The 13379-nt window shown below is 35.8% G+C and overlaps 1 protein-coding gene across 1 annotated transcript in view; it reads right to left on the reverse strand.

Annotated features, from left to right (window-relative positions):
- Window positions 1-328: 328 nt before the first annotated feature.
- Window positions 329-13379, reverse strand: part of RNF217 (ring finger protein 217) — a 142476-nt gene continuing 129425 nt past the window's right edge. Inside the window, exons 5-6 of the mRNA XM_055433840.2 lie at window positions 12421-12492; window positions 329-10746 (exon numbers count right to left, since the gene is read on the reverse strand). Of these exons, the coding sequence (XP_055289815.1) occupies window positions 10673-10746; window positions 12421-12492 (146 nt within the window). The 3' untranslated portion in view covers window positions 329-10672. The remainder of the gene's footprint in view (window positions 10747-12420; window positions 12493-13379) is intronic.

Here is a 13379-nt window from a genome sequence, read left to right on the forward strand (position 1 = left end):
GTTTACTCAAACTCATGTCCATCGAGTCGGTGATGCCATCCAGCCATCTCATTCTCTGTCTTCCCCGTCTCCTCCCGCACCCAATCCCTCCCAGCACTTTACTGTTGATAGAAATGCTTATACATGTCCTCTGGCCAAGAAATGCCCTTGTTTCCCTAATGATAGATCTAGGAAGGCATTATAAAGAAGGCATGTATATTTAGCATTAATGGTTAGCGGTTTCTACTCTTCCCACTCCATTCCAGCACCGTCTGTCTGAAGAGCAATCACTACCCTAAGCCAGACTCCTACTTTCACAGTATTTGTGTCTTTATCATTCCATGCAGGATGATCGTCACTGTCCTGTGTGCTTTCCTCAAAATATGCCACAGCAACACAACACGACCCACCTTCTAAAATGCACACCTGTGAATTTCTCTGCATTCCTGCTTTTCCATTCTTAACAGTCTGGTGCAGAAATGACTTCAATAACTTTATAGATTTACTTACATACATGTAATTTTGGCACTGCCCAATATTACCTTTTGATGTCTTTAAATTCCAAATCTACTGGGAAGAAAACCAAGAGTCTTCTCTTTTAAAAATTTTATTAGGCATTGCTAGATGACGGTGCATGATGTCCTGCACACATCATGCAAGTAAACAGCACTCCACAGGAATCCACACAACAGTTCATACAGTGACAAAGTAGTTGGTTCCCTTTATGGTCTGCATCCAAGTAGAGTGAATGTTGTTACACCCCTCCATGAGATCTGATCTCATGATTAAGATTACCCTTCCATTCTAAAACAATCAACCAAAAACAACAAAAGATAAATGTAGAAGCCCAACCACAACACAGTCATAGGGATATTACTAAAAGTCCAAAATTGGGCTCCAAAGTCGTACAAGGTGTCCATCTTTTGAAAGGCTTGACCCTAACATTTGTGTGATCTGACACGTGGGTTGCTTTCACCGCCAGCAGCAAGTGAGAATGTGTTTATGAAGAAGGATTGTTACACTGATACATATCCACTGAAAATTCTTGAGGTAATAGATTTTTAAATTTCACTGCTTAAAAAAAAAAAATCTGTTAATTTCCATGTCCCATCCAGCAGGACATATCTGTTGGCAGGAAGATTCTTCTCCTCTTTTTTCTTTGTCAAATATTTACACACATTTGCATATACAACCTGTGTCTTTGTCTTTTCTAAACACGATTTATTTTAATTATTCATTATACATTCATCAGGAAAAGTTGAATTATATACTATGGTACATAAAGAATACAACAACACCAGCTTTTTGTATAAAACTAACACAAAAGGCAAAGACCAAGAAGAGCAGGATAATATATTGTCCAAATGTCTCACTGTTGATAAAGCCCCCTGTGAATGAGTAACTCCATTTAAATAGCAAACACCATCATTCTTCGGCATCTCTGTGGAATTACAGACAAAATATTACCAAAGACAAGTGGTAGTAAACTGGTCAAATTCTTGAAGTATCATGTAATTACTTTTATTTTTAATGCTTTGTAAAGTAATTTTGTCCTAATTGGAGCTATAAAGACTTATAGCCATTCCAACTCTTGTTTTAAACTAATAATCAGCATTCTTTTTGGTGACTTAAAAATACATTTCAGTTGTAATGGCTTCAGTCTATGGTGTTTAAGATCCTTTTTTAAAATACTTTAGCTTAAAAATGACGATGAATTTAAGAAAAATATATTGGCTAACCTGCTGTTCTGGAGAAAATACAGTGAATGAAGGTGGCAAATGCAGCCTACATATATATATTCCTAAAGTGTCTCATCAGCACTTTAAATAGAACAAAGAAACACTCACAAAAATATATGGCTCTTCAGATAAGAAACAAGGTCAAGTGAAAAAAATAAGGCACTAATAACATAGATAAATGTTTCATACTCTCATCACACAAAGCACCATATGGAAGGTTAAAGAGACTATACATTAGTGCTATTGGAAAATGGTAATAAACCCAGTTTCCCTAACCTTAATTCACTAATTTCTTCTTTTCGTAAAAGTAATTAATGTATAAACACTAGAATAGTGGGGGGAGGAATTATATATTATGCTAAAAGCACAATTCATGGAACCAACAGCATGAAATAACCACTTGGAGATAAGAAGCCGATCACTCTAAAAATGTAAGAAATTAAAGTCTTAAACACTCCCAATTTTTCAACATTTTCATCACAACAGAATTTGTTTCCTTTCCAATTTTCTTTTAGGAATTTCTACAAAACAGTATTAATATTTTCTATTTTCTTATTTTATTTCTATATGCCTCTTTCTTAAAGTATATTCAAAATGACTTCCTCCACATAGTTTTATGAATACCAAAGTTAATAGTATGACCACTGAAATGTAGAAAGGGATAAAAAGTAAAATTACATAAATATTTGCCAATGTCATTGAAAAAGCAAAGAAAATCTCTTTTCAACCAGGCTCATATATTACTATGAAAAGGAGTATGACATTAATGTTACAGAAAATGAAAAGCAGGTAATGAGACTATGGACAAGATCTGGTAAAACCTACTAGTGAAAGTCACTCATCTTAAAATTAAGACATTCTTCTCATTTGCTATTGTTTGTGAGAATGTAATTTAAACGGAATATATTCTGGTAATTCAAAGGTAATAAAATTTATTCTTTAGAACTGTAATTTCTAAATATACAATAATGACAGATTAAAGACTTAAATGTTTTTCTTTTTAGTATTTTAAATTCTTTTTGAAAAAGAGAATAGGCCCACAATTTTGCAACATATATATACACAAAAATAAATTTGTTTCATGAAGACATCTAATAATTTTGTTTGCAATAGAAACAAAACAAGTAACTCTTGTGGCTTCTTAATAAATAATGTGTTAACCTAACAACATTTTTATACCACTGTTTTCGTGTTCTTTCAACACAAAATTATTTTTATGATATCTCAGAATTACTTATTAAACTAATAATGTCTTTCATAATAAGATTGTCAATTAATTTTTATATTAAAAATTTGTAACAGATTGTCCTTGTTAAGGTATATATATATATATACACACATATATATATATATTTGCCAATATACCAATTAGTGTGCTAAGTTTCATACAAAATACAAGGTAGGTTTACTTTTTTCAAGACCATCTAAAGACTTTTAATTATGATGAATATGATCAAATAACAAAATTAAGCTCTTGCCATATAGAATTTAAAATAATACATCTTAAAGAAAGGGTTTGTAATCAGCTGATAAAAATCACACTTTACCTAGAATTTTCTTTATAAAGGAACACAAAGCATGCTAATTTTGTATAAACTGAAAATTTCAGATACTTCTATCATATATTTAGATAGTGTCTACTTGAAAGAATAAAGGTTTATTTGGACATAGAAGAAATAATATATAGTGAAAAATATTATTTTTAAGAACTTGACTGAATTATTCACACTATTTCTCCAGTGGGAGCATGAGGGGAACACCTAACTTTACAGGGAACTGATAACCAAAGTAGTGGGCCAGCTACAAGGAAAAATCTGAAGTAACATTATCTCAGCAATTTGGGGGTGCATTTAACACCCAAGTTTGACTCTCCCTTAAGTTCTTCCATATTACATAATAAACGTATACTAATATACCTTGAGTGTGGATTTTCATATCAATGAAAATGTTGAACATTTGCAAACTTTGCATGGTTTCTCTAGAACAGGGCTGATATGAGTTACATTCAATGCCATCCACTGTAGATCATCAAAAAGTCTAATAATGTTCACAGAGTAAGGATCCATGGTCAAGTCTTACATATAAATGTGACAACATTATAAATCCAGCCTTAAGACTGAGCTGTGGGATTTTTGTTGAAACAAAGACCCCCAGGCACACATCTGGCCATTTTGAATGACTCAAGAATGACTTGGGGGTCACACTGAATGAATGTCCACACGTGCTTTCTGTCCAAGCAAGATGCAAACACAATACTGACCTCACAATGGTCCTGAAGCAATTTTGAAAGCTACGTTTTAGAGTATTTCTAGGCTCTGATTCCAGTGACATCTTCTCATCCATTTTACTTATCAGAGGGCTGGGCCTGGCGTGCTGCCATCCATGGGATCACAAAGAATCTGACAGGACTTAAGTCCTGAGTAGCAAAAGGGCAGGGCAGAGTGTTCCAACTCCTATCAAGCAGAGGGACAGCGTTCCAAGCTCTCCTGGCAGGTTTCAACTTACAGATAAAAGAAGCCAAGGTATATATTATATTTACTGCCAGGGCCAACTTGTGGAGTCCTTTCAGTTTGAATTTCATTAGAGTCAAAAAAGTTAATGGTCAGACAGAATTTATCCCACATTCGGTCAAGATAGGAAGGGGACTGCAGAGGGGAAAAGCAAGATAACTAAGAAATCCAGAAAGAAAACAGAAACTGATGTTCAAGTATGTGAATATCACTTTACGAGCAGGGAAAAAAGAAGTATGATGGATCAGAGCGACAAAAATGTGGGATAGCCCTGAAAAAACAAAAAATATTTTCTATGCTAATAAGGTTGTGTAATCTAAGCAAGGCAGAGTTAAATACACCTAATGAAATTTCTTTTGTAAACTAAAAGTGGCCAAAAAAAGGTAGTAGCAATCTTTTATGTTTTTTAAAAAAATTCATTGCCTTTTAAGGCCATATTGATAGTGTCAAAATAGTCACTTCTTTAGCCAAAAATGAACGTAGTATCTAACATGGAAAGTTACATGCTGCTAAAATTAGCAAAATGTATGAGGCTATATAGTCCATAGGGCTTCAAAGAGTCAGACATGACTGAGTGACTAATACTTTTTTTTTTCATGAAGAAATGTAAAGTATGTGATATCTGAAGCTTTCAGCTACTGATCCAAAAAGACGACGGCAAATCTCACACTACTGAGACTCTGTTTCTTGGATTTTGATTAAGTGACTAAAGTTCCAGCCCCAGAACTGCGATGTATAGTACAAGCCCCACACAACAGTTGGCTGTGAAATGAGTATAGTTTTACCCTCTATGCTGTGCTTAGTCCCTCAGTCGTATCTGACTCTTTGTGTCCCCCATGGGCTCTCTGTGACCCCCTGTAGCCTACAGGCTCTTCTGTCCACGGAGATTCTCCAAGCAAGAACCCCCATGCGCTCCTTCGGGGGAATCTTCCCAGCCCACGGATCGAACCCAGGTTTCCCACGTTGCAGGTGGATTCTTTACCATCTGAGCCACCAGCGAAGCCCCTCTATGATTTACAAAGAAGTGTCTTTCTCTTTTAAAGGTTTGCATTGGAAAGGCAGCATTTCACAATCTTGAATACTCCCCAAATTTGGACTCTGATTTCGTTCAGACCAAATTTATAATTATTTCATAATTATTATTTTCCAGAGGAAGATTTCATAATTAAAATACAATGATCTGAACAAACAAAATATGCTTACACTGGCTATTAACGGTAGTTTTGATTTACTATGGTACTAGTTGGTGGAATTTCTTTTATAGATTTCATGAAAAATAAAAAATGCAGCTAAAACTTACAGTGGAAACTAACTTAATATTTTAAACAAATATTCCAATGAAGTTATCAGGTAACGTGAATTAATTGTTGATAGGTTCGAGCTCCCAATACCAATTTTTAGAATTACTATGTTTCAGGGGCAGCTTCCCTGGTGGCTCAGAGGTTAAAGCGTCTGCCTCCAATGCGGGAGACCCTGGTTCGATCCCTGGGTCGGGAAGATCCCCTGGAGAAGGAAACGGTAACCCACTCCAGTATTCTTGCCTGGAGAATCCCATGGACGGAGAAGCCTGGTAGGCTACAGTTCACGGGGTAGCAAAGAGTCGGACACGACTGAGCGACAGAACGGAACGGATATGTTTCGGAAACTTGGCTATATCTTTTCAGGTACGTTTTACTTGTTTTAAATTTTCCGCTTCTGATTCCACCCTCCTCCCTGCTCACCTGCCACATTTAAGAGGTGACATCTATTTGCTAACACTGTTTTCTACTGTCTCCATAAAAACATTGCAATCAGTTTCTTCAACTCTGTCAGATTACTTAAAATGACACAAGTATTTTAAAGTGCATTAGTGGAACTTAAGGCTATATTTATAATAGGCATTAACACAAAACAACAAAGCTGACCACAGAAAAGGTTACTTTCAAGAATTGAGACAGATCTCAGCCACAAATATGTAAGATTAAGCACACGATCCAATGGGAAGACTAACATTAAGGCATATGTGCAGCTTGCATAAAAAATTCAAATATAAAATGGCATTTGGTATGAATTTTTATCTTGGTACTTAATGAAGTATACCAATTAATATTACTTAGGCCACTAACTTTTATAATCAAGAATTCAATAGAGCTTATAAAATTGTAGTGTTAAAAACAACTGCATCGCTTAATAAGGGAGAAACTAGATCGATGTAGGGTTAGGGTTAGGGTTAGGGTTAGGGTTAGGGTTAGGGTTAGGGTTGTGTTGGCAGATGTACTGTAATTTGACAAAGGTCCAGGAGGAATGAAACTGCTTTGCAGGTTCCTAAGTGAGTTTTTAACCCACTCCTTTCCTCCTCTTTTCTACTGTAGAGGAGCTGGTTAGAGTCTTAGTGGAGTGGTGAAAATGAGGTTGGGTTGTTTGGGGACTGGAAAATTGTTTGAAGGTCTTGTAGGGGAGCCTTGGGCCATCTATTTGGGTGATAGGATCAAAAGATAAAGACTCACCTGTGGCCTTGGGACTCAAGAGATGATGGGTGACACAAGACAGGGAATTTCCTGATAGGTACTAATGAATCCGATATCACAGAAAGGACAGCACAATTAAAGATATCAGGTTGTAACCTGACCAGTGTTTAATTATCTTTGATTGTTTTCCAGTCTGCTCTACCTTTAGGAAACAATAGCACCTATCAGAAAATCAGGGTGGTGGCAAGAGAATGCTGTTTGTGCCAGAAGGTTTGATTCCTCTTTTCTTCTTAACTCCACATACAGAAGTCCTTCAGGAGATGCTGGGAATCATTGTAAAATAAATGTCATGCTGTTCTGTTTATAAGCACCCCAACAAACCATCAATTTTATGTACACTCAAAATTATTTTTCTGTGGATAATGTGGTCATTCATAATTCCCAGCATATTGCTTCCTACTTTTCACAATGGCATAATTAAGTTCCTCTGTGGAACAACGTGCGTGAACATGGACGGTGTTTTTAAAAATGTGACAAACATGATCACTTTAGCCATTTCACTTAAATTCCTCAAGTTTTAAAACCAAGTAATCCAAACATCAATGTATCTTTCTCTCATTGTATTATAGACATCTCATTGCATTTTATTTTTATTGGAATAAGATGAATTTTCTCTTGTGTTGGCAAGATATTTATTTGGCTAATCAAGCATGAGGACAAATTATCCTGCAAAATTTGCTTTTCTTTAAAAATGGTGCACTTTTACACAACTTTTTCTCCAAGAAAAGGGTCTTAAATATATTGTCTCTATGATCTTCATTCATTGAAAATGCATTAAAATTTTATTACAAATTTAAAAACTTATGAAAATGTTCACACAGTGACAAAAATGTATGTAAAGGGTCTTCACTAATGTTTTGTAACAGAGAAGTGAAAACAATCTTGATGTCCATTTAATAGGGGACTGATTAAATAAATTAATGTATGCCCCTCAATGGAATATGTTGTAATTTACAAAAGAATGAGGTAACTCTATTTAAACACTTATGGAAATATGTCTACCAATACAGAGTAAATGAAAAATAATCACAGGACAGTAAGCATATTATTATTCTATTTGTACAAAACTAATACATACGTAGATACACACACACACACATACATATTTACTTATTTGTATATTTTTAGATAGTATCTGGAAAGACCTATACCAAACCATTAACAGTGGTTACCCCTAGAAAATAAGGGGTGGGAAAAAGCAGAGGAATTTGTATTTTATAATTCCTTATAGCTGATTTTTTTAAAGGAGCATATATTACACTTATAATGAAAAATATTAAAATGATAAGCCTTGGATAAAAAGATATTCATCTTATGCTCATACTTCTTTTTCTAAAGTCATTTTTAAAATTTCCTCTAAAAGGTAAGGTTGTTTTACCTTCAGTGTTGGCACTAACATATAAATAATCTCTTTTATCTTTCTCCTTCCTTTTTAAGATCTTAATGACACTTAGCAAAAAAATTCACAAATACCTACTGTAAGTCACTAGCAGGGAAAGGCCTGATATATAGCAACTCTGAAAGTGAAAAATGCACACATTAATTTTAAAAAGTCTACGAAATATAAAAATGAAAATCCTGTGCAATGCTGTGCACACTATCACAAGTGTTGATGAAAGAGCCTTCACTGATAACAGACACTGCTCTGTAAGTGGAAAACTGGAACATTTCCAAATAATATAAAAATATCTCCAAAAGATAAGTTATTCAAAGAAAGGAATAAAAAATCCCTGAGTAGGCCAAAGACAACAGACACACAGATACAATAACCTAAGGAAATAGATTATCCAGGACCAGAGAGTATATTATTTAGCTAGTTTTAGATATGTACTCATATGCAGCTATGTATATATCTAAATATATATACATACATGTATCATGTATACACAGACACATCCACTAGATTTAGAATTCATCACATGCACACATCATTAAACTAACACCTAAGTCCAGGAAGGCAAAGACTAATTTACAAAAATTAAGCACTTTTATGACAGAATTATGTGGATTTAGGGCTAGAACTTTCCATTCTCTCAGTTCTCATACTAAAGGATGTAGACTAGGCACTCAATAAATATTTGTTGGAATGACAGATAGTTGGATGAATGGAAAACCAGTGTAGAGGCATGGATGAATTTGTGAAGCTCCAGCATGACTTCTTGTATCATGCTATGCTTTTGAAATATGCTATTCTAGGACCATAAATGGACACAGCCTCCTCTAACTGGAAACAGACTAGCCCAGCAGTAAAGATTTTCTGAGTGTTACTCAGAGAGAATGGAAGTGCTGGCTTATCTGTGCACATAAACTTCACTATCATGGACTTTTTAGATAAAATAAAAATTATAAATGTTATACTCTGAAGCCCAACAAGACAAACTATCCATGTTAATGCATGTTTTATCACATAATCTATTTCAATTAAGAAAAGGCAGCTGACAAGTAAATGCTACATCAATGCCAATAACTAATGTTAAGGATTTGGAGACAAGTGGAAACGTTAGGCTTCTTAGGGGTCTTTAATGATGAACACTCATAATGAAAACAATAAAACACAATTTAGTTACTTGTCCTTTTCTTACTTTTAAAGACTTCTCAGTTTGGTGAAATCCTAAAAAAAATTTTTTTTCATTTTCTGCTTCCTTCTCTAAAAGCAGTTTATGTTTTAGATAAACCTGTGAACATAAAAAGTTTTGTTTCAAATCACCCCTCCATAAGAAGATACCAACACATTATTATGCATTGAAGCAGTAAACATAAGAAAAATCCTTCAAAAATAGTATTTGTTTTTATGAAAAACTTGGGGACAAACAGAGAAAGGAGAGGTGAGAGGGTGGGCTTTTCAATAATACCATATGCTTAATCTAAAGCATAATTATTATCATCACAAGTTGCTTACACAATCAGCAGAATGGGGATATGTTCAAAGGCCTCAGCAGTTCTCTCTACAGCAAATTCATTTATATTAACTACAGTGAAGCAAGTATGCCAACACGTAAGAAATCTGAAAAGAAGACTGAATGTTTAGGTCTCAAGAATTTCCTAGAAGCAGCCCATCAGTTTTGTCAGTTTATAAAGTTTGATAATTCTTGAGGTGACACTGCACAGATTTCTGTGTGTGCATCTGAGACACACAGAGAAACAGCGAGAAACAGAAAGGGTCAACATCAAAACAGCCTGTGGTCTACAGTGACTTTAATTCAGTATATTACCAAATTATGCCCACAAAGGAACGATCATCTTCAAATATGTCTACAAAAGTGTGGAAAAATATTGTAGAGGCATGGAACTCGACAAGAACAAGGTATTGGGCCTAGTTAGATATATATATACACACACATTCACAGCCCTGCACGTATACACTTCAGTAACTACGATTCTTCTTGTTTAGTTTCATTAGTTCCTTTTTGGGCATTGAGATTTTTAACAATTAGAGCATCTAGAGAAGGAAGGAATTATATGCTTGGGCCACAGATGAAAATAGGTGCATGTGGTGAGCCTCCATCTTCTGAAAGGTGGCCTTGCTTGTTGGTGCAGGTGGCACTTGAGTTATTCACCCTAAGTCTCAGAAGAAGGCCTGGAGGGTGAGTCAGGGACAAAGACAGTCTAAGCAATGCTCAGGAGAAACATGCTCAGACAGTGTTGAGGATAACTGGTTCTAATTAAAGTATGTCTTCCAAGAACCATGAAGAGTTACGATATAGATGTTTATAGTCTATGAAAGTGACCGTTTCGTAAAAGCAGCAATCTGTATACGGAAAGGACAGGATGCCATGTTGGGAATGCACTGGAGCTAGAGGCATTGTGGCCTGCAGAGAACACGGGGAGAGGAAGCAGAAGGTTCCTCCAGGCGGTTGCAAGGTGCAGCCCTCTGACGCGTGTATCATCCTGTGTGGTTCTTACCCAGACCAGCGCCGTCAGACGACATCATCTGCATTTACCAATGCATTCCTGTCCGTGATCGTTTTCTCTGTTTTTTACAAAGGCAATAGATAGGAAATACAAATAAACCTGGGGATTAAAAAAAAACAACAGATTAAAGCTAATTAAAAGAACAGGCTTTTAGTACTATAGATTTGTAATGTTTCTATTTTCAAATGTTCATTTTGCAAGCTATTTGTTAATAATCATTATTTAGTAATACATGAAAAGATGGAAGATACATAGTTTTTCAAGATTCTCGTCTTTATTCTTTTTATTTTTTTAAACTCTCTCCTCACCTTTTAATAGAGTCTGTGACACCAGTTTTGATGTGAATTTTTTTTAATCAAAATATCAAAACTTAAGTTTAAGTCTTCTTTATTAACCCTGGTCATAACTTTCACACTGACATTCACGCTTCGGTTTCAGGCCATGTAACATGTTACTCAAGAACACGGGTGGTGGAGCAAATGTCAGCTTTGATTCCCAGTTCTACCATTTGTGAGGTCCTGCTGCTGCTGCTGCTGCTGAGTCACTTCAGTCGTGTCCGACTCTGTGTGACCCCCTAGACGGAAGCCCACCAGGCTCCCCCGTCCCTGGGACTCTCCAGGCAAGAACACTGGAGTGGGTTGCCATTTCCTTCTCCAATGTGTGAAAGTGAAAAGTGAAAGTGAAGTCGCTCAGTCGTGTCCGACCCTTAGCGACCCCATGGACTGCAGCCTACCAGGCTCCTCCATCCATGGGATTTTCTAGGCAATAGTACTGGAGTGGCTTGCCATTGCCTTCTCCGTTGTGAGGTCCTAGTGAGCTTTAATTTCCTCAATTTAAAAATGCAGAAACAGCATCTACTTCATAAAGCCTCACTCATTGCAAGAACTTATAAATGTCAGTTACTTTATAATTCTATCGATCCTGCACATACGAACTACTTGCTAAACAGAACTTTACATATACAATCAATTTATTTAGGAAAAAAAAAGAAATCCTATCTACTACGTGGAACAATTATCCAAGCAGCCTTTAGCTATCATGTTTACTTTTAAATTCTCTAAAGCAATGGTTCTCAAAGTGTGGTCCGTGGACCATCAGCACAAGCGTCACCTAACCTTTTAGAACTAGAAATCCACGGGTCCTGTCTCTACAGTGAATCAGAAACTAAGGCAATGACCCGTTAACTTGTGTTTTAACCAGCCTTCATGGTTCTTATAAAGCCTCCAGAGCCTCAGAATCACTGCTTGAAATGTGTATTTTAATATACCTGCATGAATGAAACTGTATTTATCACTGATACATTTTCTATTTGTCAGTGCTCAATTTTATGTTGGGCATGTGTTCCTACACACATCAAATGTATCTTTTTGACCCAGGGAATCCTTTTATTAGAACTAACCAAACTGTACCAGAGCCTGTTTCCTTTGATGCTCTAAACTGAACTCAGAATTGGAAAATCTGGGTTCTTGTCCACTGGAATCTTTTGGTAAAATACTAGTTACACTAACTTTTGTATTAAAAGAGGGTTAATAACGCTTTATAAGAAATATGAATGAGAGTATTCATGGACTGAAAAAGTGCCACACAAATATATCCTGTATGAAACACACTCCTCTGAATCTATAAATCATGTGCTGATGGCTTATCTAGAGCAAGCACGGGAGGGACAGGTATCTCCCCTACGTAATAACTGACTCACTAGTACATTTACACTTGTGTTCTCTCTACGGCACAAAGAGAATTCTTATCTCAAATACGTTAAGTGCTTCTTACCGATGACAACTGCTATGGCCCCTAGTGCTAATCCCAACACCAGAATTAGAGGTGCAACGAACAATTTTCCAGCTGGAAAACAAAAGGCAAACCATTTAGAGAGTCTTAAACTAAAACCAAAATACAAATTCAGCAACGCTTTTAAATATCACAGTGCATATTTTTAAGGAGTCGTTATAATTAAGGCAATATTTCTCTGGAAATGTATCAGGTGTAGAACAAATCCGTAAATTTAGTAACTTCATTCAAGTCCTGGGCACATGAGTCATCCATCTCATAAAGTACTTACCTTATATAACCAAGAAAATTCTAAAGCTACTGACTCACTTTATTCCACCAGAACCACTCAGCTTTGTGCTTTTCCTTTAGATCTCTTCCATTTTAATTTTTTTTAATATTCTGAAAGATTAAAAAGGGAGTGACACATCCTGAGCTGGCAAAAGAAAATCTAATTAGCTCACAAAATGGAGAGCTAGTAGAGCTACAGAGGGCTCTGCCCAAGCCCACATCTGAAAACGTGATTTATTTATTTCCTGGGTCCAAAGAAAACTAACAACATGAACATCTAATATACTGAATGACAAATGAGATGTTTCAATACTGTTGTTAGAGAAAATTACCAGTAGACACACAATATACTGAAGGTTATTCAAATAAATCATTTTAGCAAACTTAAAAGGAAGCACTTATAAGACAGCTAAACACTGTTAAGGATGCCAGTGGCATCAACCAGCATTTTTTCTTCTGAATTAATAACTGAGCAGTGATTACAATAAACTCCAGTTACAGCACAGAGTTCACAACCGGAATGCTACTGGTGTTAAAAAGCACTAGCACAAAAATAGAGGCTGTTCATACCTTTACATCGTAATCTTTATCATTAAGGGTAATCTTGATCTCAAAGCATGTGACGTAGCAATAGCTACAGAACCCAAACACAACAAGAGAACAGGAAGGAA

This window comes from Moschus berezovskii, chromosome 10 (genome assembly GCF_049115385.1).
Source record: "Moschus berezovskii isolate FMDL1 chromosome 10, NW_MosBer_1.0, whole genome shotgun sequence".
Lineage (NCBI taxonomy): Eukaryota > Metazoa > Chordata > Mammalia > Artiodactyla > Moschidae > Moschus > Moschus berezovskii.